This window comes from Polistes fuscatus, unplaced genomic scaffold (genome assembly GCF_010416935.1).
Source record: "Polistes fuscatus isolate 324 unplaced genomic scaffold, CU_Pfus_HIC Scaffold6, whole genome shotgun sequence".
Lineage (NCBI taxonomy): Eukaryota > Metazoa > Arthropoda > Insecta > Hymenoptera > Vespidae > Polistes > Polistes fuscatus.
The window spans coordinates 5,956,285-5,982,091 of NW_025113140.1; the positions used below are offsets into that span (position 1 = coordinate 5,956,285).

The 25,807-nt window shown below is 29.5% G+C and overlaps 4 protein-coding genes and 1 long non-coding RNA gene across 8 annotated transcripts; 3 read left to right on the forward strand and 2 right to left on the reverse strand.

Moving 5' to 3' along the window:
- Positions 1-837: 837 nt before the first annotated feature.
- On the reverse strand, positions 838-1,705 carry LOC122522819 (60S ribosomal protein L37a). Its single transcript, XM_043644111.1, has 3 exons — positions 1,626-1,705; positions 1,099-1,227; positions 838-1,019 (listed from the first exon to the last, which is right to left on the reverse strand). Exons 1-3 carry the CDS (start codon positions 1,626-1,628, stop codon positions 873-875), a joined length of 279 nt encoding a protein of 92 aa, XP_043500046.1. The 5' UTR covers positions 1,629-1,705; the 3' UTR covers positions 838-872.
- Positions 1,706-2,153: 448 nt separating this feature from the next.
- Positions 2,154-7,534, forward strand: LOC122522925 (SH3 domain-binding glutamic acid-rich protein homolog). 4 transcript variants are annotated; one of them, XM_043644321.1, is made up of 7 exons: positions 2,154-2,251; positions 2,386-2,503; positions 3,129-3,311; positions 3,401-3,550; positions 3,823-3,863; positions 4,035-4,202; positions 7,394-7,534. In XM_043644321.1, the coding sequence occupies exons 2-6, from the start codon at positions 2,459-2,461 to the stop codon at positions 4,198-4,200; spliced, it is 585 nt and encodes a 194-aa protein (XP_043500256.1). In that variant the 5' UTR covers positions 2,154-2,251; positions 2,386-2,458; the 3' UTR covers positions 4,201-4,202; positions 7,394-7,534. The 4 variants fall into 4 exon arrangements, with proteins under 4 accessions (XP_043500256.1, XP_043500254.1, XP_043500252.1 ...); XM_043644319.1 differs by lacking the exon at positions 7,394-7,534 and adding an exon at positions 4,271-5,270; XM_043644317.1 differs by lacking the exon at positions 7,394-7,534 and adding an exon at positions 4,283-5,270.
- On the reverse strand, positions 6,920-12,244 carry LOC122522924 (uracil phosphoribosyltransferase homolog). The gene is made up of 7 exons (XM_043644316.1): positions 11,973-12,244; positions 11,767-11,809; positions 11,403-11,552; positions 11,190-11,334; positions 10,869-10,999; positions 10,487-10,550; positions 6,920-7,026 (listed from the first exon to the last, which is right to left on the reverse strand). The coding sequence occupies exons 1-7, from the start codon at positions 12,113-12,115 to the stop codon at positions 6,974-6,976; spliced, it is 729 nt and encodes a 242-aa protein (XP_043500251.1). The 5' UTR covers positions 12,116-12,244; the 3' UTR covers positions 6,920-6,973.
- A 325-nt stretch (positions 12,245-12,569) lies between these two features.
- LOC122523337 (ATP-dependent DNA/RNA helicase DHX36) lies at positions 12,570-17,618 on the forward strand. The gene is made up of 13 exons (XM_043645011.1): positions 12,570-12,761; positions 12,948-13,517; positions 13,591-13,780; positions 13,954-14,128; positions 14,219-14,367; positions 14,443-14,581; positions 14,919-15,114; positions 15,203-15,467; positions 15,707-15,999; positions 16,077-16,497; positions 16,612-16,820; positions 16,903-17,077; positions 17,350-17,618. Exons 1-13 carry the CDS (start codon positions 12,704-12,706, stop codon positions 17,411-17,413), a joined length of 2,904 nt encoding a protein of 967 aa, XP_043500946.1. The 5' UTR covers positions 12,570-12,703; the 3' UTR covers positions 17,414-17,618.
- A 7,125-nt stretch (positions 17,619-24,743) lies between these two features.
- On the forward strand, positions 24,744-25,122 carry LOC122523542. Its single transcript, XR_006305320.1, has 2 exons — positions 24,744-24,817; positions 25,037-25,122. It is a non-coding gene; the product is annotated as an uncharacterized LOC122523542 (long non-coding RNA).
- The last annotated feature ends 685 nt before the right edge of the window (positions 25,123-25,807 follow it).

A 25,807-nucleotide genomic window follows, 5' to 3' on the forward strand; every position in this document is an offset into this window, starting at 1 on the left:
AATTAAAAGGCAGACATTAAAACAAACTTATGATGAATGAATCGATACTCATTTCTAAACGTTTTTTAAAAAATTGCAAATTTTCTAATCAGCATAAACCTTTTTTCAAAATATATATATATAATTAATTGTTTGTTAGAAATGTACACCATTGATTTAATTTTTGATAAAAATCGCAAAATTATAAATAATTCTGCCTTAAAAAAAGGTATACGTATCCTCATGTACTACTTACCTATGAAACAAAACGTGTAAAAAATATAAATGATTCGCAAGCTTTTAACTAAATAAATTATTTGTTATATGCATATCTGTACTGTACAGATTTTTTACATTTTAACTATGATGTATATTCTTTTATATGAATCAATTGATATTTATATTATTAAAAAAAAAATAGTTTGCTATATATAATTTATATTTTGAATGTAAATAGATAAAAATTATTTAGTTTGTTAATACCCTGATTTTTTGAGTCCAATGTGCCTCAAACGTAGAATATTATAGTATTTATCTGCATAGAGTCGTTGTACTTCATTAAAACTATTTAACTCAAGTTTGAAGTTGCATTAATAGAAAGTGATTGAATATATCTGGATTATGACGGCGCTTTAAATAAACTGGATTTTATTATGACTATCGAATGACTCTAGACCGTTTGTAACCTATTGTATACTTTGAAAGCTTACCGTTATTTGTTAAATGTTAACGTAAAGATACAATTTGTAGCTTCAATGTATAAGGTGGTAATTCGTAAGTCAATTATGCACGTAAAGTTTAAATCTATGACAATATAAATCCATGAATCAGGAGATGATGAAATAAAAAACATAGATGTACAAAATGTATGTTAACATATTTATTATATACATTTACTGTTCTTTAACTTCCCTCAATCTTCGAACAGCAGATCTAGTTGATGCTGCTGCGGTTGTGGAGTACACCCAAGCACCACCAGCGACTGTTCTTTTGCATCGTTTGCATGACCAAATTCCAACGACACTACGTTTCATAGCATCCTGTAGAGATAGAATTTTAATAGAAATTAATTAATATTACAATGAAATAAAAATGTAAATATGTGGATGATATACTAACTTTGCCACAGAACGTGCAAGTGTATTTGCTGTGCTGAGTAATTTCCATTTTTTTAACCATTTTTCTAAGGGAGGCACCATAACGGGTACCATATTTCCCAGTGATTCCAACCTTCTTTGTACGCTTGGCCTAATCACAGAAAGACAAAACTTATATGGCAAAATAAGAAAACATTTCTTTAAATACAATACTTATCACCTTATTGATTTAATAATTTTGATGATTTGATGTTGCTAATAATTATAACATGATAAGTTAACAACCATGATTTATAAATTTTAATAAATAAAAAGGTAATCTTTGTTAAATAAAAAAAAAACCAAACACTTGTAAAAAAAAGTACAACTTAGGAATAAACATTAAACTATTCACTAGATAACCTTAAAATACAAATTTACATATAAGTGTAAACTTTAACGATAATAAATATAAAAATTATTAAAAAAAACTGCACTATGATATATTATTAACACATTTTGTAATAATTTCACATGATTTAATTTAAAAAAATAGATTTTACACCTTACCATTTTGTACTGTTAAATAAGACCTTCGTTGAAGAAAGAAGACCGGAAGAAAGAAAGGCGAGAGCTAAAAACGATTCGATTGTAATATGGCGCATACCGGAAGATGCATGATTTCAAAAAACAGAGAATTTTATTACAAAATTTTTAAGTAATATATTAATAAAACAATGTAATAATAATGATTTAAAATCAACAAGAGTATTAATTAAGTTCTGTATTATTTATCTTCAATCATATTATGGATTATAAAAATAATTAAGAATATTTATAATTTTAATTCTGTAATTTCGGTATTTTTAGGTATGGTCATTATTTTGTAGATATCATATATATTAGTATGTTAATTAATTTCTATACAATAAATTATTATATTATAAATTATAGGAATAATGTAAAATGTTTATAATTTCGATTTTGTAATTTATTTATTGTTAGGCCAAGTTTTCATGTTTATTATTTTGTGAACACCCTATATATGACGGCTCAGTAGCGACACCTGGCGTTAGTCGGCATAAATAAGATGCAATCGCCTATGAGAACACCCAACACAACGAGTCTAGCACGAATGACGTAGCTATAGACACAGTATCGAAGTATTAGAAACAAGGAGCACTAGCTTATTCCGTGTACGTTGATTAAACTGTCCTCTGTTACTCATCATCCATCATCGTCATCGCTGTTGGATTACGAATACGCACAATTAATTCGTAGTGAATCACGAATTTTTTAACGCTGATATATATTCCTTGACATTTCGTAGGGTCAAAAGAGGATCGTTGCTGAGAGATAAAGCTGGAAGGCGTCGATCGATAAGAAGTGGACACCGGCTAAGGATGGTCGTTAAAATCTACGTATCGGGTATCAGCGGGAATAAGGAAGTAAGTAAAATAAGAAAAAACAAAACAAAAAAGAAGCAAATTACCCTTCGACCAAACAATAACCTTAAATCAATAATCGTTCTTAACACTCGACGATCAAATAATAATGATCTATACTTAATCGTGATCCCAACTAACCGGCCAATCGATTCTTTATGACATTTCATGCTTAACGAACTATGGTGGATCAAATTACAATGAAACTCATACAACCGGACATTAGTCACTGTCACTTCTACTATCATTTATCTACATGACGTTTCTTTAAATCAGATATATTTTCTTACATATGTTGTAACATTTAGTCTTTCAACGTGTCAATGATTTATTTTTTCAATCCCGTTTAGTTGGTGAAAGTTGTCTTCTACTATGTTTTATTGTATTTCTTTTTATTGACATGGTACACCTTGTATGTAAACGCATTTTAGAATTGCATTCGAGTTTTCTTATTTATTCTTTTTTTTTTTACAAGTGTTTTACTTATTGTTACTTATAAACAATAGCATGTGTTAATAACTGTGCAACTATAGTACGTTATTATTAACTTAAGTATAATAAACAAAAATTTATCGTTGTTACTTTAACTTATGATATTCGTATCACTAATAATTGTTATCTTTAATAGGTGAAGAAAAGACAGCAGCGAGTTTTGATGATATTAGACAGTAAAAATGTAGAATATGAAACTATCGATATAACCGAACCAGGAAAAGAATTGGATAAAGAGTTTATGCAAGGCCATAGCGTCGGAAAAGATAGTAAATATCCTTTACCGCCTCAGATATTTAACGAAGATGAATATTGCGGGGTAAATTATAACTTTTCTTTTTTAATTTTTTATATTTTATGTTTTAATACTTTAACTGTAGTGTTAATAATAAGAAAATTTATTTCTAGGATTATGAAGACTTTGACATGGCTAACGAATTAGACGAATTAGAGAAATTTCTTAAGATGACACCTCCAGTTAGTCCAGAAGATATTTCTCAAGATTCGAAAGCACAAAATAACGATATTCAAGAAAATGGGAATACTTCCAGTCGAGAGGTTTGTTATATGAAATTATAAGGAATGCGTTTTAACTGCTTTCTTCTAGATGATTGTTTCCAAGTTAAATGACTTCATTAAAATTAAATATGATATCCAGTATTATAAAAAATGAACATCATATATATCATTCTTCATTAACATTGTTCTTTAGTTTAATATTAAAAGCTGAAATCTGAGAAATCCTATGATCTATAGTTATTTCCTAGGCTCGCGTCCTTGATACTAAATTTATTTAGTCTACTCACATAAATATCACCTATTTGTTGCAGCCATCCACAGACAAAGACGCAGCTACAGTAAAATCAGAAAGGTATGCACTACGAAATATTTGATTGCATAATCTTGTAAGTAATAGATTATATTGAATTCATTTATAAATTACAATAATTTGATATTACATCAATGTACAATAACACATTAACAATCCTTACTTTAAATGGTCATTGAACTCCGAATTACTATATAAAATCTACTATTTTAGCGCAGAAGATAGAACAAATTTGCCAAATGACAATGATCCATTAGATGAATCCAAAGCGACGGAGCTCGATGGTGGAACGAAAGAGAATGAAGAAGACGTCGAACAAATGGAAGAACCCGGTGATAAAAATGAAGAGAAATCTGACGATCAAGAAAAAGAAGAATAGAGGTAAATATATTATTCATTATTTTAGATAGATTAGGCTAGTTTATATAAACTTTGTAGTTATTAATTAGTTCATTTTACAGAATTATGACTATCATTTTTTTAAGGCTGAATGAATATACTGCCACTACTACTTTTCTGAACAACAGGATTATATATTAAATGAAGGATTATATTTAATTGTTTAGATCATTCGTATACAATACTTTTATAGAGCCATGTCAAATTCAAATCAAGTCTACGTCAATTTTATTTTCTTATTAGATCCGATAAGACAAAATGAGATTTATAATAGTTTATAGAAATTTGTAAGTTTTTCGGATCGTTTACACTATATCTCTTCATTGTTTCTCATTACAGTTTTTCATATTGAAAAATATCAAACATATCTTTTGCTCATTTATATCATTATAACTAAACAAATATTAGATCAGAGTTAGAAGTATTTGAATCCTTTCTTTACGGCATGCTTTGGCGCGAGTATCGTTCTACATAAATTCGCTCATAAATATGGGGCCTTTGCATGAACGACCCATATATGAGTCGATAGTAACGAAAGGAATAATGCTGAGATTATTAGAAGTTTATAATGAAAAACTTAGAAAAGAATATATATATCTCTCTAAATATACAAATATGTACTAAATTATATCCTTTTTAAAAGAACAGTATTATTCAGCCTCTTACAAATTTTTTATTCACGCATATTTGCTTAAAAATTGCAAATATTTTATTCTGAAGATAGGTCAGAAATAATATTATTTCTTATTCTCATTAATTTGTCTCTATACTCTTGTATAGAATTTTTTGCTACGAAATTGTATTATTGTTTAAAAAAATACGTAAATAGTTTACGTAGTATTACGACGACAACGTTCAAGTCACAAATAATGAATTATTGTATAAAAATGAAAGAGAGATGAAAGATTAGAGTACCAAGAGATTAATTTGAATATAATCGATCAAATTGTAATATGTTCTCATGTAAATGTATATTTATTGTTTAAAAGGAAATATTGAAGAAATAACGAACTTCCTTTACAATAAAGCATTTTACTAATATTTCATAAACTTTAGTAATAAGTAAAAGACAAGTGACCTCTAATCAACATCAGTGTATATACTGATAGAGTATTGTTTATAAGGAACTAAATATTTCACATATTTCAAAAATTACATTTTTAAATTATTGAGATCTTTTTTGGTTCTCTTATTAAATAATAAAGGAATTTAACAAATCAAATGTTTAATCGTGCAATAGACAAATTTCTATGCATACATATTGGCATACGTATTGGCAATAATTACCAATGCTGTTACTGATATATATTTTCAATTTTTTATTCGCAGACAAATTATTATTTATTTATCTATTATAATTTTATTATTGTTTATATACAAATTTATTTAGCTTTTAACTTTGTAGCTATTGCATCATTGAAAGGCCTAATATTATTATTTTTCTCTCCTATTATTTTATCAAGAAATTATCTTTTAATTATTACATTTACATGTTGGTTATGGTTAGAATATATGTTATGCTTGAATTATTATAATCTACAAACTTCTATAATAAATATAATATATGATATAGCTTACATATATGTATTCGAAATAGCTTAAACATTTCAGACTTAAAAATATCATTGATTTGAAAATTGCATTGCTTTGTAGAAAAATAAAATCTGACGCATTGTATATCAGATAAGCAGTTTATAGGTGCTGGATAATATTGCTAAATAATTCAAGTTTTATTATGATAGGTTTTGAACAAAAATATTGAAATATCATAATTCTTCATACATAATATATACAAATCATAACAATTATTTATGTTGCGTATGATTATCTTAAAAAAGTGTAATAAAAAGAAAGAGAATTATTTATATATGCAATTTCGAATATCTATTACTGTTAAAGAAAAAATAATATATATATAAATCCTTTTACAATATATAAATATATTATTGAAACAGTAAAAATATTAAATTTCCAATAATATTATATAAAAATAGTAGTACGTACAAAAATGAAAGAAATTTGAAAACAAGATGGTAAGTAATACATGAAAACATTTATTGCTAAATTACAAAATATTGTTAATTTTCTTTCATAAAATTTTTCATACGATCAACAATGAATTTATAATCATTGTATACAAAATATGTTTGAAATTTTTAAGTACAATGGATGATCAGTAAATGAACATAATCTATTCAAAGACAATGTTTATTATCCGAATTGTTTGTTGACTGATTATTGATTAATACAGTTCTACAAATCTTATGCAAAGGATTATTTCTTGTTTGTTCTGTAAGGTATTCGTTAACCAATCATCCACTGTATAATTTTACATATATTCTTATTTAACTATTACTATTACAATTGTGTTCTACAATACAAAGAGTTAATGATATACAAATATATGAAAAAATATTCTATGATATGAGATATAAATGTTAAATTTTTTATAGAAAATAAGCACAGCCTAATGAAATACGAAGTACTGAATTTATTTCTTAACTGATTTAAAAAAAACTAAATTCCGTGTATTATAAACTATATTTTAAACGATAATCATTACCAAGGCACATATGTATATATAATAATATATATTATTCTACGTAGTCCAAAAAGGAAATAATAAAAGTATATTTTACTTACTATAATTTAGCTTAACTTTTATTAGCTTTTTAGAATTTTTATTTATCGATGTATGTCATCTCTTTGAAATTTTGTAGGATATACGATTGAATTTTTCTATTAGATTTTCTTCAAAAATTCTCCCACTGTACACCTGTCTCTCCTATGTTGTAATAAATTGTCCCTGAAAACAACAATTCTTAAATGTGCTTTGGATAATTGTATTTTTTTTATATATGAACAAAAAACATAAATATATTCAATATAAATCTATAAAAAATCAAATCCATGATTTATTCACGGAAGCATTGTTTAAATAATAATACTAATTAATTAATAGAAAAAAATATATGAATTATGTCTTAACGTCACCTAGATATTTTGCGCTTAGACGAATAAAATTAAGGTGATTAAATTATTACTATTATTTGTCATATTTTATGATCGATCAAGATAATCAGATATTATTTATTTCATTGTAAATATTATTTCTTCCTATACGAAAAGAGAACATATATGTTACTCCTTGTAAAAATTTCTTTTCTTTTTAGATTACTAAATATACAGAATGTCCTGAGAGCACAAAGCGAGCAGAGGGTGATTCTATGTTAAAAACTTAGTCGAATGTGTTGAATAAAATTTGTTCATACAAGATTTTGTTTTTAAGCAAAATAAGTTTGAACATTTGTCAAGTATGCGTACATTTGTACCACGTACTGCTTGCTTATATCACCAGTTAGAGAACACTCTGTATACGAGTAATTTTATTTTATTTAATTTCATTTTTTATTGTAATGCAAGATTTGATAAATTTATACTATTCCAGGAACGTAAAAGGACTAATTTATTTCATTATTATTTCATTTGATTCTTAGATAGTAACATATATGTTAAAAGAAAAAAATAAAATAAATAAAGGGTAATTGGTTTATTATAAGCTTTCATTTATTATAGATTAATATTACTAACTAACAAATATCCACTATGTATACGTTTATTTGTATATACCGATCTATAATGCTAGGTAACATTGTTTTTCAACACCCAGGTATGCAAGTATCAAAAAATGTTCCTGTCGAACTGAAATAGCAATATTTCTTTTAATTTATGGGTCGTTACGACAGACATCTCTCTATGTACACTCGATTATATTTAATCGTTAAGATTATTTCTCTTTTTCTAGTTCTGTAATTGCTATTCATCGTCTGTCCGATGCAGAATTTTCACAGGCACCATATAAGGCAAATTTTTCGCCAACAATATTTTTCAAATAAGAATATAAGAAAAAGAAAAGTACGTATATATCTAGCAATAAATAATAATAAGTCCTACAAGTTTCGTTTCGAATTTTTTTTGGCATTTTCTATTTGTAGAAATATATCGTAAACTTATGTTTTTATCATATTACTTTTATATTTGACTATCTGTAAAAATTATTCATTTATTCTAATTCAATGAATTAATAACGAAGTATGAATAGCAAAAAACAGGAGAAGTTTAATTTTTTTTAATTAAAACGCATTTCAATGTAGTACAAAGACGCATTTGATTACCAATAAATATTAATTATATATGAAATATATAATTATCTTGATCATAAAAATAAATCAAACTAATTGAAATACGTTTCTATACGTTTCATTGCACATCACTCTCAACAAATAATTGCTGAACATATTTTTTTAACATACACATTCAAACATACACATATTCTTATGAGTGTCTTGCCATTGTTGTTTTCTCATTTATATAATAATAATATGTATTATACTGAAACTCACATAAAAGTATAAGTGTATATATATATATGTATACATATATATACATATAAACGTATGCAATATTTTCACAAAAAAAGGATAATGTATCTATTAAAATGCAATATCAAATAATAAGGCAAATATTTGTAAATAGTTAAATAGCAAAATTTCATAATATAACTTTGTGTTTATTTTCAATTAATTCATTTATGATAATAAGGGAAAAAAGGAAATAATAATATATCGCATTTTGAAAGATTTACAAAGTAATTAGCAGAACATTCCGACAGTGAATTATTGATTTACAAAATATATCCATTAAAATATGAAAAATTAGGATCTTTTTATGAATACTTCAAATATGACTCTTCGTCTATTGTTTTTAATAATAATGATAAAGAATTGCAATTCATAAATGTGTTTGCACTTGTAAAAGGAGTGCTTAAGTAATTATGCAGTCATATTAATTGTATTTTTTATTATGTATGATTACTATTGTGCTCTCTGTGACTGTCTAAGTCTCTTCAGATGCACCTCCAATTATCAGAAATGTGTATACAAAAGAATCTATATTTCTTTATCGTTCTATGAACAGGAAATTATACAAAGAAATCGAATTTGTATCGTTTAGAATTATGATTTAAAAAAAAGCACTTAAACAATTTCTTAATTATTAATTAAAATAATAATGGATAAGCTGTAGTCGAGGAATATATTTTGATTCCTCAAATTTAATATTAAATAAAATTGAAAATAATGTTGATATTGGTATAGCAATTCTATGCTCATATTATGCTTGTTGACAAGATTTTCAATCTTAATAATCAAAAGATAAAAAATATATGTTCTAAATAAAAATAGATCTCAAATGTATGCTTAAAAAATATGATGCATCTTTCTGTTTCATAAAATAACAATATGATTAAAAAAGTGAATAACAAAAGAAAAAGCATAATTCTCTCGATAAATATATCCATAAATATCAAAATAGTGTATCATAATTAGATAATATTATAGTATCGTTAAACCTATAAGGTGATAATTTTTGTTTTTTCTTTATCGGATTAATTGTATTATGTATAAAGACTATGATTACTATACAACCACTTATTGATCATTCGTTGAAATAGTAAGCTTTTGTAGCTACTATTTCGAAAAAGTATATGCTAATGTAATATATACTTTCAATGAGATATATCTGTAACAAGGGCTTAAGTTTACCTCAAACAAAGTTATATCATATAAATACTAGTTGCCTCAATATATAGAAAAGTTCATTATTTACATTATACTGTATCTTAAAAAAAGAATAGATCAAATTTGAGGATATTAAGTTGAACACTCCTGTCAAAAGTATCATACGTTGTTTTGTTTTCTTTTTTATATGTAAGTACTAAGAAAAATAAGATGCACTACTTAATTCTACGGTAGATTGGAAAGAAATTAAGTTGTAGAAGGTTGACATATATGCAACTGGTAATCATTAAATAATAGAATATAAATTATACATGCTAAGATTATATTACTGACTTAACTGACCATCAAAAAAAAGAATAAATGACTCGAATTGAATTAATGTACTATTGCGCAATAATCATTAAATTTAAAATGATTAATTTAAGCACTGTATGCTTGTAATCGTAATAATAATTTCATCAGGTACTCAGTATAATAAAACTGACTGAGAGAATAAACTTATGCTATAGCAATAATTATCGTATTCCTTGTATCAGATAGAAACGCAACATATATATATATATATAATATAGTTTTTGTCTGTGCACCATGTAACCTTCGATAACTAAATTTTCTTTTACTTTAGCATTATATCATTCCTAATAATATAGTATGTTCTGGACTATATGAAATATAATTAATCCGTACCAAAGTATTTTTGTCCAAAGTGGTTTGGTGCGATACAATGAATCTCTGAGGTCAGGATCTTCATCTGTAATACAAAATTTTAACTTAATTTTTAAAACTAAGATATAAAATTATATCTTATTATTTGTTTCCTAGATTTAGATGTAAACTACATCATTCACAAGCATGTACTTTAATATTATCTATAATAACACAACGCGCGTTAGTATAAACATTTGCTACCACAAGTTATTTTTCATGTTGCTTATTGCTACAAATATTTAACACTGAGCTCTTAATGAAAATCTGTGTGATACTGATAACGAACATGTTGACTAAAAGAATTTGTAATCGCATAGAGTAGATATTAAATAATTGATACAAATTAGTTTAATAGACTTACCTTGGGAAAGACAGTGACTAGAGTTTTGGCTGCTGTTGGTGTACAAAATAAATTTGACAAGATGATATTTTCTTCTAATACATTATGTTCTTTTAAGACAGCTATGGCCTTTATCACAGTATTTCCTGTACCTGAATATACGCGATTATGGTAATAATCAAAATATTAATTTCTCTTCCTAATTTATTAACACATTGATCGCCATGTATAAATTGAGTCTGTTTTTCTTAGAAGTTACACTTGGCTTCAATGAAAACATAATTATGGCGATCAACATGTTAACTGTTAATTAATGTGCTATAATAAACCCGTTACGCTTACCCATTATAGGGTACATTAATAAGACTTTCCTTTCTGCTATGTCATCTGGAAATTTGGCATAAACGACTCTAGCTTCGTGCGTATCTGCATCACTTTCTACAAGTATCTTACCGATTCTGATACTACGACAACAATCTCTTAAGCCCTACAAATAGTTAAATAACTTTCTCACATACACCTATAAAACATTGATTAATTATTATTCATACATACTTGTTCCATAGCTTCTCCGCTTCTTATGATAGAAACACCACAATTACCTTTTTGATATTTTAAACCACTGTATTCTGATCCAGTTGGCGTTATAACCACGCGTTTAGAAAAAGGCAATTGGTTTAAACTTTCTTCGATAACGAGCCTAATCTAAAATTATCATTATTATAGTCATGTGTTATATATACATATTTGCATATATGTATGTGTATGTATGTTAAAGAAATTTTAATAATAAAAATTATTCGAATTTTTTTTGCAAATCGACTAACCAAGAATCGATAGTATGTTAATAATAATTGTATAACATTATCTACTCTTCGTCATAATTATAAGTTAAAATAAGGAAACATATGTGTCTTACCAAACGATCGGCATAGAACTTAAAGTCACTCCTCGTGGTATTTCTAATAAATCCAAAATAATGATGTATCATTAATTTGTATCAATGGTAATTAAGTCTTATAATAGGCACTTAATATTAACAAATTTTGTTGATTTCGTCGACGATTGTTAGAGCATGGCAAAGTCATTATTTCACATATTTAAATGTAATTATTTAAAACTTACTTGTCCCGTAAAATTGTTTGTAATTCTTTAACTTGATTGTTACAGGGTAATAATTTTAAATTCGGTCCATAATCTTCGCTAATTTCATTACTTTCATTTAATAATACTTTTTTGACAATTGGTGCGGTATCTGCAGTACCCATCTCTCTCTTACTTTCCCCTTATTTCTCTCTCTCTTCTATTCAAAGCACACGCGTTTAGTTAATTTTATTATCGGTAGCAGCAGTTAGAAGAATGAACGTATTAAAAATGAAAAAAAATGAAAGTTATCACGAGTTATAAATAAATTAGAACGACTACTCATCCTATAATTTCTTCGAAATTTACCTTATCGACTAAGCAATTATTAAAAATATCATTTATTATTATTTCATTTATTTATATACACTTTCATTCGTGAAAAAGCATTCGTTCAATGTTATATTAATATTCTTTTTTTATTATTTCTTTCATAAAAATTTAATTCAGTATATTTTTCATATTTTTTATAACAATTTGAAAAGAATCATTTTTCCCGCTTCTATAAGTTTTAATATTTCTCTAAAGATGGATCTACGAGTCTTTTCATTTTTTTGGGAAGAGTGGAAAATCTTTTTAATAAAAGGAACTAGTCTATGATTAAAAAAGAGAAGGTTAGTAATCTATCAACGATTCATTGACAATTTAAATTCTATTAGTTTGTACGATATTAATAAAGTATTGTTTTAAATTAATATATATGATACTAAGAAATGTCTTATCATCGTGGATCAAAGTCGGCACCAAGAACGTCAAGATTTGGAAGAGAAAGTAAATTTCTTATTTACAAAGAAAATAATGAATATGTATTAAAAATACAAATTTTCCTTTTTTCTTTTGTTTTAACAAAACAATGTTAATTGATTTAGTATAAATAATATCCTATTATTACTTTGTGAATTTTGTAATCTTAGTTAATATTTAACTAACGTCTATATAAATATACTAATTTAATAGATGAACAAAGTCAATCAAATGCATCGATGTCGACTTCAAAAAATAATGGAGAATCAGGAGAAAGAAGCAAAGGACATCCCTCATGGCTGAGAGGAAAAGAAATTGGTTTATATTATAGGGATCAACACAAAAATAAAGTTAAGAAAAAGCAAGAACATTTTATCAAAGTTAAACAAAGCGTAGAGCAAACAATGATATTAGCCGTAGAAAATTCTAAAGGACTGTACAATAAATCGTGCAATAATGAAATCAAATCGGATATTACAAACAACAGTGATTTAGAAAACAAATATACTCACATTCATGACTCTAGATTTAAACAAAAATTCTTAGAACTTCTGTCCGGTAATATACAAAATAATATTGCCAAAGCAATGTCTGTTAAATCTAGACTGGAAAGGGATCCTGTCACTGACAAAATTCTGTTTGAAGAGTTTAACAAAAAACAGAATAGTAACGAGTATGTAGCTATGCAAGCTTTTAGACAAAAATTACCAGCGTATGATAAGAAAGCGGAGATCTTAGATTTAATTAAAAATAATCAAGTAATTGTAATAAGCGGAGAAACTGGTAAGTCATTCATGTTCTCATAATCATTAGTATTAAAAGGGATTGTTTTTGATTTTAAACTATTATCTTATAGGTTGTGGTAAGACAACGCAAGTTGGACAATTTATTCTGGATAATGAATTAGAAAATGAAAATGGTAGCATTACCAGAATTATTTGTACGGAACCGAGAAGGATATCTGCGATATCTGTCGCTGAAAGAGTAGCTGCAGAAAGAGCGGAGAGACTTGGCAAATCTGTGGGCTTTCAAATAAGACTTGAAAAGTATGTAGAAATCATTTATTATTATATACAGTTTACAAGTGATTGGTTAATAAACAGTTTGGTTAGCAGACATTATTTTTGAATAGATTATGCTTGTTAACCAATTGCTTATTGTAAATCAATAAATGTTTGTTCGTTTTAAAATTAATGCTTATAATCGACTTTTATTAAAGGATATCACCTAGAGAGCGTGGAAGTATATTATTTTGTACTACTGGTATGCTCTTGCAATTTATGCAATCCGATCCAGCATTAAAAGGATTTTCACATATAATATTAGATGAGGTTCACGAACGTAGTACAGAAAGTGATTTTATTATTACTTTATTAAGGCAAATAATTCCTGTTGTATGTATTATCGATATCAATTATATTTACTCATTTTATTTTTTTAAGGTATAGTATAATTAATAATTAGATTTATTGTTACTTTTACAGAGACCAGATTTAAAAGTGGTTTTGATGAGTGCAACACTTAATTCTAAAAGATTTTCCGATTATTACAGTAATTGTCCGATAATTCATATACCAGGGTTCACTTATCCCGTAGAAGAATTTTATTTAGAAGATGTATTATTATTTACAGGGTGAGTATTATTTATATTTGAACAATGAATAAACTGTATTATTTATATATTTATTTTTTCTTTTATTTTTTACAGATTTCGTTTCCCTGAGAGTCAATTTACAGTAAAAGAACTTAGTTATAAAAGACATCAGAAGAAATATAAAGAACAGCACGACAAACATTGTAATTATCTAGAGATGATAAATTCCTATTTAGTAAATCTTTTGGTAGAAGTAAGTAGTGTATAACATATGGAAAGTGAATATAAGCATTGTCGTTCAACCATTTGAGTCCCAAGCAGCACGATCGCTGATGGTCTATAGATCAGATTTTATGTCAAAAAAACTCGTCTCCATTTGACCGTTGTGGATGACCGACAGTGCCCTAGGATTCTGTAGAAAATGCTTGTCAATCAATGCATTAATAAAAAATTAACATAATAATGTTGCTTAGATTTTCTCGATTTAAACTGAAACAAGTGCTGTCGCTCTGGTTGGGTCTTTTTGACAAGATTTTTTCCAAGGAACCCTGGGACTTAAACGTTTAGTACAATTATATTTTTTCTTTTAGAAAAAATATCCTATGAGTGTCATAAACCAATTACGCAATCCAAACTGTGAAAATTTATCTTTAGAACTTATAGAAGAATTGATTAGACATATATGTACAACTAAAGAACCAGGGGCTATTCTAGTATTTTTACCCGGTATGATGGATATCATTAAGTTAAATAAAATTATGTTGAATTCCGAACATTATCCGACTAGTAAGTAATTTAAATTATCAAATGCGTATTTTTATATAAAATATGACGAATGATATTGATTTGTATTTTTTTTTTTTTTGTAATATAGATAAATATATTATTTATCCACTTCACTCTCGTATGCCAACAATCGATCAAAGGCTTATATTCAAAGAACCACCACTTGGCGTACGTAAAATAATCATCGCCACATCGATTGCTGAAACATCCATAACGATAGAAGATGTGGTATATGTAATCGATTGTGGAAAAACAAAGCTTTCCAGATTCGATGTAAATAAAAATATGGAAACGTTAGAACCGGAATGGGTTTCTAAGGCTAATGCCAAACAACGACGAGGCCGTGCTGGAAGGTAAATAACTTTTTCTTTCAATACATATTCAAAATATCTCTTTATTACTTTTCCTTTTACGAGTTCGAGAATTTTTTATAATACTTTCTGACACAGTTCACCTTCCATAAAGATCCTGACCCGTCTCTCTGGAGTCAAAAGCACACAATGTTCCAGTCTAACTTTAGTTATTCAACGATAACTAGTTTAATGGTTGATTAGTATTAAAAATGAAATAAGTTTTTATTTATTTGTTTTAGAGTTAAAAAGGGATATTGTTATCATCTGTACAGTAAAGCAAGAGAACTAACATTCGATGACTACCAATTACCTGAAATGTTACGCACGCGATTAGAAGAAGTTATATTGCAGATTAAAATTTTACAATTAGGAGAAGCGAAAGAATTTCTTGCTAGCGTTATGGATCCACCTAATTTGAAAGCCATTGATTTATCACTTGAATTATTGAGAACATTAAATGCTTTAGACAACGACGAACATTTGACACCTCTTGGATATCATTTGGCACAACTTCCTCTTGATCCTAGGACTGGTAATTTCTTTCCTTTTCTTCATTATTAATTATTTTAAATTATGTAATTCATTATTGTTTTGTTTTTGAATTAACAGGTAAAATGATTATATGGGCAGCACTGTTTTCTTGCGTAGATCCAGTATTTTCTATAGCAGCCAGTCTTACTTTCAAAGATGCCTTTTATTGTCCTTTGGGAAAAGAAGAGAAAGCAATGGAAAAAAAATTAGAACTCAGTATGTGGCAATACAGCGATCACATTGCTCTAGCCGAAGCTCTCAGGAGATTCGAAATTAATCATAACTTTGGTTTTTGTTATCAATACTTTTTGTCTTACAATACTTTAAATCTTCTTTCCGAGATGAAACGTCAATTTGCTCAGCACTTGTGTGCAATGAAATTTTTAAATACCGATGATCCAATAGACGAAAATGCTAATAGAAATTCTAATAATATAGCATTGATAAAAGCTATAGTTTGTGTAGGATTATATCCAAATATAGCAACCATCAAACATGGGTACGTATTCTTTATTATAAAGATTTATAATTACAAATAGATTATTAATTATTTACTATAATTAATTATTTGATTAATTAATTACTATATAAAATATTAATTTGTATTTTTTAGAGGTGATTCTAAGCGTGGCGTAATTGCTTGGACACCCGAAGATGGTACTGTCAAAGTACACCCCTCAAGCGTCAATAATAAAATGAAGGATTTTCCAAGTCCTTTTTTGACATATTTTACAAAGCAACGATCTACCGCTATTTATTTACACGACACGTCTTGCGTCACAGCTCCGATATTACTATTTGCAGGATCCAATAGTTTTATTCGTATGACAGAATTTTATTTTGCATGCAGTATACTTTTTTTTCTATCATACTGATGTTATATTAACAAATGAATTTATTTTAGAAAGAGTAAGGCAAGATTACGTAATAACGTTAAACACTTCGCTAAGATTTTTATGCGATCCGAGAACCGCCAGACTTATACAGGATCTTCGAACGATAATAAATAATTTATTAGAATATAAAATTTCTCATCCTGGTACAGTGAATTGGGATAATCAAGAGGGACAAATACTTAAGTAAATATTATTCTTTTTACATACGTTTCTTGTCAATTTACAGGGTGAGATAAAAGTTGCTTTCTCCAAAATAACTCCAAACAAACTGTTTATTTTTCCATTTTTAATGCAAGATGCATGATAAATTAAAGAAAAGCATTTAATAATAATATTATATATTTAATATAATTAATCCTTTCTTTACTGGCGATTCAAATAGAGGTTACTATACGTATCTCATCCTGTATATAATAATGAATTAATTTATTATCCTAATTTATTTATTTTTATAGCGCTCTCATAGAATTTGTATCACAAACGGACGAAGAAATGGGTTTCGGTAAATTGAACGGTTAAAAAGAGGTAAATGAATAAATATTACAATTCAAATCTCTGTTACCGCTAATTAAAGGGACAAATTATACATCATGTATTACTGTATGTATTATGCATTACTATGACAAGTCATTTATTACTGTAAAATGTATACTTAAATACTAAATAAATAGATTTATGGGATTCTACGTCAATTGACAAGAAATCCATACAAATTATTAATAAATTAACAAGTAATCTTTTATAGATCTATTTAATATAATATATATAGTACATACGTATTAAAGTATTTAAATAAATATACATATTATTTAAAATTACCCATCAATCATTTCCAATACTTTCCTTTTTTTATTGATAGTACGATCCTTATATGTGACGATAGAATTTTCATACGGGGCATTCGTACGGAAGACCCATATATGGGTCGCTAATAACGAAAGGGTTAATTATATTTTTATTAATAATAAAATATGTCTAATATTTTAATCAAAATTTTTAAATATAACATTTTAATTAAACTTATAATTTAAATTATTTTATTATGATTAACGTAGTACTTCATGAAACTTGAGATTAATTACTTTATCATGATTAACGTAGTATATATCGTCAGCCATTATTTTGAAAGTGAGTAAGAGCGTATCATCGAAGAATATAAAAGATATCTTTTCTAACGTGTAATCTTTCATCCAAAGATAATTATATTCCTCAAGAGTAAAACGAGTAAGAAAGAAAGAAAGAAAGAAAAAGGAAAAGAAAAAATAATATACAAAAAAAAGGCATATTAGTAAGAAACGAGCGCACATTTCAAGCGGAGCTTACATAAACCTTCAATTAACATGATTGGTCGTTGCAGTAGTTAGAAAAGCCCGCGCATTACGATGAAAACTTGACATCCTTGACGAAGACAGCATTTATTATATATACAAGATCTCGATTGGTATATACCATTATCTTAATCGTTGCAACAATAAGAATCATTCCTGATCCTTTATTATTTATTTTCTTTTTTCTTTAAGCAGAACATTCCAAGGCTTTTAAATGGTATTCCACAGTTGATCCCATTATCCTTCATTTCCTTCGATCCATTTAATCCAAGGTAAGACTGTCATTTTTTTGTTTTTATTCAATCTTTTGAAATTTAGACTAAATTCTTTTCATCTTTGTCTGCGAAAGAAATAATGAATAAAATCGAAATTTTAAGCTTCTAATACCGATTACGTATATATAGAATGATTAATGTATGTATTTGTATGTATATACATGCACGTGTGCATATACATTGTATAGTATAGGTTTGAAAGGGGGAACGTTCCTGATATATTGGCGCCAAGTTCAAACGAGCAGTCTGCGAAAATAAATCAGGACATGGAAGGAAACAGAAGAACAGACAAAGATCGAAATACGGAGCAAGAGAAAAGAGAAAAATAAAGAAAGAAAGAGACAGAGACGACAGTATTGTTTCGTCACTTCTTCCTTAGATCTTGATGAATAGTCGTAGAGGGAAAGACGGATAGAGGAGAGACTCTGAATAAAGTTAATCCGCATTCATAATCACGAAATGCACGAACATCTACGCATGTTACTAGAGACACCAGAAAAAGAGAGAGAGAGAGAGAGAGAAATAGTGAAAGGAGGAGTAGAAGGAGGGGAGGTTTCAGTTAGGTCTTAGAAAGAGCTCTTTCGTCGTCTATCAAGCATGTCGCCCTTTGGCCCGTTAATTCTCTCTTTCTTCTGCCTTGTGATATCTCAATGCAACCGGAAGCCCTTTCACGCGACCCTGATTTCATCGTCCGAATGAAAACGAACGATTTGCTGCTGCTCCTGAAAGACGAGCTATATACATGCATACATAAGTAAATACATAGCTCGAGTTTCATCTTCTTCTTGCTAACGACAATGAGAAACTTAAGCTTAATATATCGTCCAATATGTGTTACTACATTTTCATCATATTTTTAAATGCTTTAATAGCAAAATTATATAGTTATTTATAATTTATACAATTTTAGAATATGTTATTTGATTCTTAGAGAATTTCGAGTCATTTTGCAACTGTATTTCTTTTGTTATTCGATATTGGAATCATACAATACGTTTTTCAATTTGGTTCACGAAGATTGTAATTATCTTAATTATTGTAATTAACTTGTTCTTTATCAAGTTGCATTTGAAGTATGTGTACACGTAAGTGTACTTGTAAATGCATTTGTAGGTGATAATTAGAATGGCTCGTTCTACGAAGGAACAATAATTAAAAGTTGTTTATAATTATTTAAACAGGTTCCACCCAGAATAGTGAAATTTTTGTGTAAATTATATTATCCTGTTAGAAATGACAAATTATGAACTTTGAAGAATATTTTTTCCCCAAAAACATAGTTTTGTATCAAAGTCACATGATACGTAAAGAGGTAATACGAGAAATTTTGTATTTTTTCCTGTTCTTTTTTAGATCTTTTAAAGTTTAAATATAATTATAGTAAACCGTAGGACGATATCGATCGTGGTATTTCGTTAACGCGTAAGTGAATAATCTTTCATAAATATTTTTTCATTCCTGACGTCCAATATCGCGGAAAGATTTATCGTTCAACTTTATAAGAAAATAAAACATGAATTCCTTTTACAAAATAGCTTGGTAGGTTCGTGTCAATCAACATATTGGTTTACGTTTTCAGAAGGCTCGCGAAATGAAGTCTCCTTCTTGGATCGCTGCACTCAGCGAGCTTATAAACATCACGGTGCAGCTGCAACTTATAATCCTTTCTTCGTAGAACAAGCCCTCCTTAACCGTTATCACTTACAACTACGTCTATGTAGACATATTCTACTTCCATTTTTTTATTCTCTCAAAGATATTTTACTTGACTGCTAACAATGTCAAACAAATTTAAGCAAAAATTAACAGAGTCAATTATACAATATTATATTTATTACACACATACACATGCACACACATATATACAAACGTAATGCAATAAGTAATTAAAAAACTTAGCTAACAATTAGAAAGAATAAAAGAAAATTGTATTATTCTGGTATAAAATTGATACCGTTTTTTATCTTTTAGTTAGTCGTCCAGCTTAAAAATAAAGAAAGATAAAAAGATAAGAGGAATCTCATCGATTGTTTGAATTACGTCCATCATTTGAATCGATTGAAACTGATCTCTAACAAGAGGGCAACGAACGTAAATACGTAAGTATGCGTGTATACGTGCATATATTTGAAGCAGATCACGTTTGTATATATATAGCAAGCCCATGTAAAAAGCAAATAGATAATAAAACGAGGACTATCTCGGACGTGGCAGTTAAAACGGGCGCGACTGACCGGCGTCGTAGATCTGCCTGTTTATCTTCTGTCAACCAACCGATAGGGAAGCTTCCACCAAGTCTCCAAATCTCTTTCTTGCATCTTCTTTATATTCGACTTGGAAAAATACGCTTTTTAAAGAGACCTTTCCAATAGTTCTATGTTATTGTTTTCTTTTGGTTTCGTTAGGACAACAAATTATTGTTAAATCAATTTCATATATTTCGTAATAATAATGATTTATCGAGCGAAAGAATTGCTAGAAGTTATGGATTAATCATCGATCCAACTTGCGCTGCGGGATATTTGAATTTGGCACGAGAAACTTGCGATCTAGTTTTTTTTTTTTTTCTATATGAACACCCCACTGTGATGTTCACCCTTAGTAATACGTTGTCTGAAGCTGAAATTCTAGAGACTGCTAAGATAAATAGGGTGCAGGAAGGTTTCCCATTAAACAAAACTCGACAAAGTACAAGATTCTAACCGTGGAAAGCAACGAGTACATATTTACGAATCTTATCTGTCGAATGATAAAGAAAACTATTCTTTGTTAGTCGGCAAACCAGCCAAGTTGATATCCAAGACGATAAATGCCGATGAAGTCGCATTTATTATATTCGATAGGGAAACTCTCAACAGCGTTCATTTCCCAGCGGCACTTTCGATCGTCGCAAGATTGGCCTACAGGGGGTAAACCACCCCTCGAGATGTTACCATCGGTACCCCCTAAGGGTGAAACTACTATCGCATATTCGAAACATTATGCAAGAAGGGCCAGGGAACCGGCCTACCTACCAACCAACCAGAAATCCTATGAATCGGAGTCGTGCCACGAAATTGCACGAGTAATCCCAGACTACCGACGACCAACATTTCCATAAAAATAATTAAACGACTGGTGGCCTTCGTTTTCTCCTCCGCTTCCCTTACACACACACACACGCACACATACCACGCCCAGCCCCTTATTCTTTGGATTGGTTTTTTTTTCTTTTGCTTCATAGAATCGATTTCGTTTCACGAGATTGAGAACGATCTCTTAGAATCATTTCGACAGCTTATATTTATTTTCTTTTTTTTTTTTGGTACCGTGAACGCATCGATGATAATTCTTTGTAACAAATTGTTTGTTGATCGTTGTTCAGTTTTATTTATAAAAAAAAAAAGAAAAAGTTAAAAACAGGCCTCTCACGCTTACAGCATAATCGAGGGAAGCGTGTGCTACATCTGCCCATCTCACACAGATCTTATTTTCTTACGCACGTATGTGAAAGCACTTGAAAATTCATCCCACCTATAACTTCACGCTTGGTTGGATTCAACAGTGCTATAGAAAGCAAGCTATGAGAGAGGGAGAGAGAGAGAGAAAGAGAGAGAGAGGGAGAGCACACTGCTGGAACCTCGAAGAAAACATCTCGATGCATAACTTTTTTTTTTCTTTTTTTGAAGGGGCCATGTGCATTGACGATTAACTTTAGGGTTGCTTTCCTTTTTTTCTTTTTTGTTACCCTTCAATGAATCTTGGTGACGTTCACTCAGAGACATCTTCGATAACTGTGCCTTTTTTCTTCTTCATTTATTTTAATGTTTCCTTCATTTCGATGTTTTTTTTTATCTCGAAGGGTTTCATCGATTCGTATTAAAATTTATAACTGAATGATTAATCTTTTTTTAACATTTTTATTCGACTATAGTTAGATTATTTGCTTCTGTGGAAATGAAATTATTCAAAAATGTATAAAAATAAAAATACCAAATATCAAATTGTTGCATGTAAATTGAAGAAATTTTAATTAGAATGTAGACGAAGAGGGAACGCATTCCAATGAGATGGAAATTGAGGAATCAAGTATTTTACTAATTATTATCATTGGATATGTGTATGTGTGTTTTATGTGTGTCTGCTGGCTGGCGTGTAACATCGAACGTAAACAGTCCTACGACAAGGTTTGAATACAAATGCGCAATTCCAGGAGGTCGTTCCACACAATTTCCAAGCAGGGGCCCCAAATACAACGCGTCAAATGGGTTTCCAGTATCTGAACATCATCTCAGCACTAAAGGTGCATTATGCTTCTCGTATATGGAGGGTGTATTAAGTGTGCTATTACGTATAGTTCGCTCAGCAATGTCGTGATCGTAGATAGAGCTCAATGACGATCGTGTATGGCTGTCCTGTAGTAGTTATAGTAGTCTACTACTTTCATTCCTTCCTTATATTTATTACTTTAATATTCACAATATTTATCCTTATATATAAATTATATATAATATGTTACCGGGGCATTGTACGAAAAGCCGGCATTCTGCAGAATGCCTAGGCATTGTGCATAAGTCCTAGCGTTTTTACGTAATATACGAAATATAAGAATTATTACATACTTTCCCTAGGCATTGTATATAATATTACCTAGGCATTCTATAGAATGACAAATGCTATTTAGGCAAAGTATGAAAAAAGGTCCTGATAAGGCCATTATATAAATGACGTACATTCCTCAAAAATACAAATGTTATTCTGAAAAAATAATGAGAGACATGATATTCGAAACGAATCGGAGATGTATTTCATACTTTGTTGGGTTTTTCATTTGACATTCTACAGAATGCCTAGGAAATGTGTGAAATATGAATACATCTAATACATTGCCGGATAGTTTTAGGCATTATCTACAATGCCTAGGCATTCATGCCGGATTTCGAACTTTGTCGGTATAAAAAATCAACTTTCATTGTTCACGTATTTCATTGTTCACGTATTTCATTGTTCACGTATATCTTATTTCTAATTGGATTATACGCGGAACGATTATTACGCCAAGTTTGTAGAAAAAGAAAATGTTGCTATTACTTTTCCCTAGAGATACTAATTTATATCTTTGTTGCAGATAATTGCTGAGACAGCAAAATATAAGTTAGGGAAGAAATGGAGGGTTTAAGAAGCAACGATCAGGGGGTAAGAAGAAGGAATCAAACAGGATGATTTCCGGTTAGCTCGGTTGCCATTTGAAGAGCAGAGGAGGAGTTCATTCGAAACGCGTTATTCGGGTCGTCGATTTTCCCGTCATAACGAGTGAAAGGCGTCGTTTATCGGTGTCACTACTTCCGGGGGTATACAAGAAGGGTGACAAGAGAGGGTGGTATGCGTTGAAAGTGTACGAAGTGGAAAAGGGAGAGAGAGAGAGAGGGAGAGAGAGAGAGTTAAAGGGACGGAGTATGCAGTAATGCGCCGAATGACGGGGCAGTCTCATAGGACAATCGTCCAGTACTCGGAGAAGTGGGTGAGGTGGAGGTGGAGGTGGAGGTGGAGGTGGAGGTGTGGGGCTGGGGGTGGAGGTGTCAGGGAGAGAGGGTGTCGAAATGCAATTCATCACAACAGAGACAGAGAGTTCTCCCACTAGTAGCCACCCTCTCACTGTCCTCTCGCACGCACCCAACGCATCAATCTTCTTCTCCAACAATGTTCGCGTAAATTACCCTCATCGATATCAAAGTGACGAGGGTAGTGCTGGTGGTAGTGCTTCGAGAAGGCCTGCCCTTATCCAACGCGAGTTTGAAAATTGAGTTTACAAAGAGAAAGAGAGGGGGCAAGCTTATTCTCGTCCAATCTATACTTTTTCCATCTCTCTTTTTAAAGATATGACTAACAACGGAAATGAAAGTTCAATGGAGTATATTAAGATTTCTTTTTATGCTCATTCTGAGATATATCCTGGTATGTATTTTGTATTTTTTAATATAATTTTTATATGAATATGACTGACAAATTTATTGGTATTTTAACCAAAAAAATAATGATATTTTATTATAGCGTTATTATTGAAGATCGAAGGTTAGATAATTACTCATACGATCGGATCGTTAACACCATTCCAATCACAGCGTCGACCACCGAGGAGTTAATGATCAATCATCTCTGTGGCGTTGATGAAATTTCTATTATAATATGATCGGAAATATTGCTATTTAAAGCTCGCTTGCGTGCCAAAGACAATTGACGATTAAATCGTCGATTAATCGAGGAAAGGGTCTCAAATTATAAAAGAATTTGATTGATACGAAATCTCTCTCTCGATCATTTGGAGTTTGGGTTATCGTAGAGTAAGTTACTTTTATTTATAATCATTAATATTTGATTTTTTAAATTCGATATTATCTAACGTTGAGAGAGAAGAATATTTGGTTCAGATTTTGAATCAGTTTGAATCGAAGAAAAACTGAAAAATACATATTATCGATGTTTAGATAAATTCGATACAATTATCTTTCGGTACGCGTGTCTAGAACGTTGCTGTGATTTTAGTTTTTTCTCTCTTGCAGGGAAAACACGAAGATTTCGAAAATGACGGGTTAAAGATAAGGCAAATTGCTGTAACAAAAGGTTCCCGAGTAAAAGAAGGAAAGGCGAAAAAGGAAGAAAGAGAGGTGAGAGGCTCGATGGTGGTAGCAAGCAAAGCACGTTGCACACGTTCGCTTAGACGCGTTTAACTGCACGCGACAGAATGCATAATATGGATATGAGAGTTCGATAAGACGACGACATCGTTGCGGTTTGCAAAGTATTGCACGACGGCGGCCTTTCGAGGTGAACTCATACAAGGATTATCCTTTAACGAAGTTTTAGATCTTACTTGAGTTATACTTTCAACAAGCTCGTGTTCATTTCCTCCCACGAGTCTAACACTTCTTCTTCCGTCTTCATCGATTCTTTAGTTCTATTTTATTCTTTTTTTTTTCTTTCAACCCATCGAAAATGGGATATCATATATTTATGGATCTTTGAGATTAGCTTCGTGGTATATTCCAGTACGACGATAAGCAGGAGGAACGATTTTTATGGGATCACGTAGGAATCGAGAAAATTCTTATCGTCTGTCCTATCATTTTCACGTCGTTCTTCTAATATTTTTCTTCCCTTGTTGATATATTTGATATATCTGCGCAAAAAAGTTTTCTGCTTAAAATACATGAAAACGGGTGGGAGGGGTAGGTGTGATCAGGGAAATTTGAGATTTATCGATCGGTATAAATTTATTATTCTTAATATTTCAGATTTAAATATTTTTCTAAATTAAATTTCGAATTGCAATT

Excerpts from the sequence above, each read along its gene's own strand:
- LOC122522819 (XM_043644111.1), bottom strand. Across the intron at positions 1,020-1,098 it reads CTTGCACGTTCTGTGGCAAA|GATGCTATGAAACGTAGTGT; the intron begins GTTAGTATATCA and ends CTATCTCTACAG.
- LOC122522925 (XM_043644321.1), top strand. The coding sequence starts at position 2,459 with ATGGTCGTTAAAATCTACGTATCGGGTATCAGCGGGAATAAGGAA. Across the intron at positions 3,312-3,400 it reads ACGAAGATGAATATTGCGGG|GATTATGAAGACTTTGACAT; the intron begins GTAAATTATAAC and ends ATTTATTTCTAG. Across the intron at positions 3,551-3,822 it reads GGAATACTTCCAGTCGAGAG|CCATCCACAGACAAAGACGC; the intron begins GTTTGTTATATG and ends TATTTGTTGCAG.
- LOC122522924 (XM_043644316.1), bottom strand. The coding sequence starts at position 12,115 with ATGGGTACTGCAGATACCGCACCAATTGTCAAAAAAGTATTATTAAAT. Across the intron at positions 11,553-11,766 it reads AGTTCTATGCCGATCGTTTG|ATTAGGCTCGTTATCGAAGA; the intron begins GTAAGACACATA and ends TGATAATTTTAG. Across the intron at positions 10,551-10,868 it reads TAGTCACTGTCTTTCCCAAG|ATGAAGATCCTGACCTCAGA; the intron begins GTAAGTCTATTA and ends TTTGTATTACAG.
- LOC122523337 (XM_043645011.1), top strand. The coding sequence starts at position 12,704 with ATGTCTTATCATCGTGGATCAAAGTCGGCACCAAGAACGTCAAGATTT. Across the intron at positions 13,781-13,953 it reads TTTCAAATAAGACTTGAAAA|GATATCACCTAGAGAGCGTG; the intron begins GTATGTAGAAAT and ends CTTTTATTAAAG. Across the intron at positions 17,078-17,349 it reads CAAGAGGGACAAATACTTAA|CGCTCTCATAGAATTTGTAT; the intron begins GTAAATATTATT and ends TTATTTTTATAG.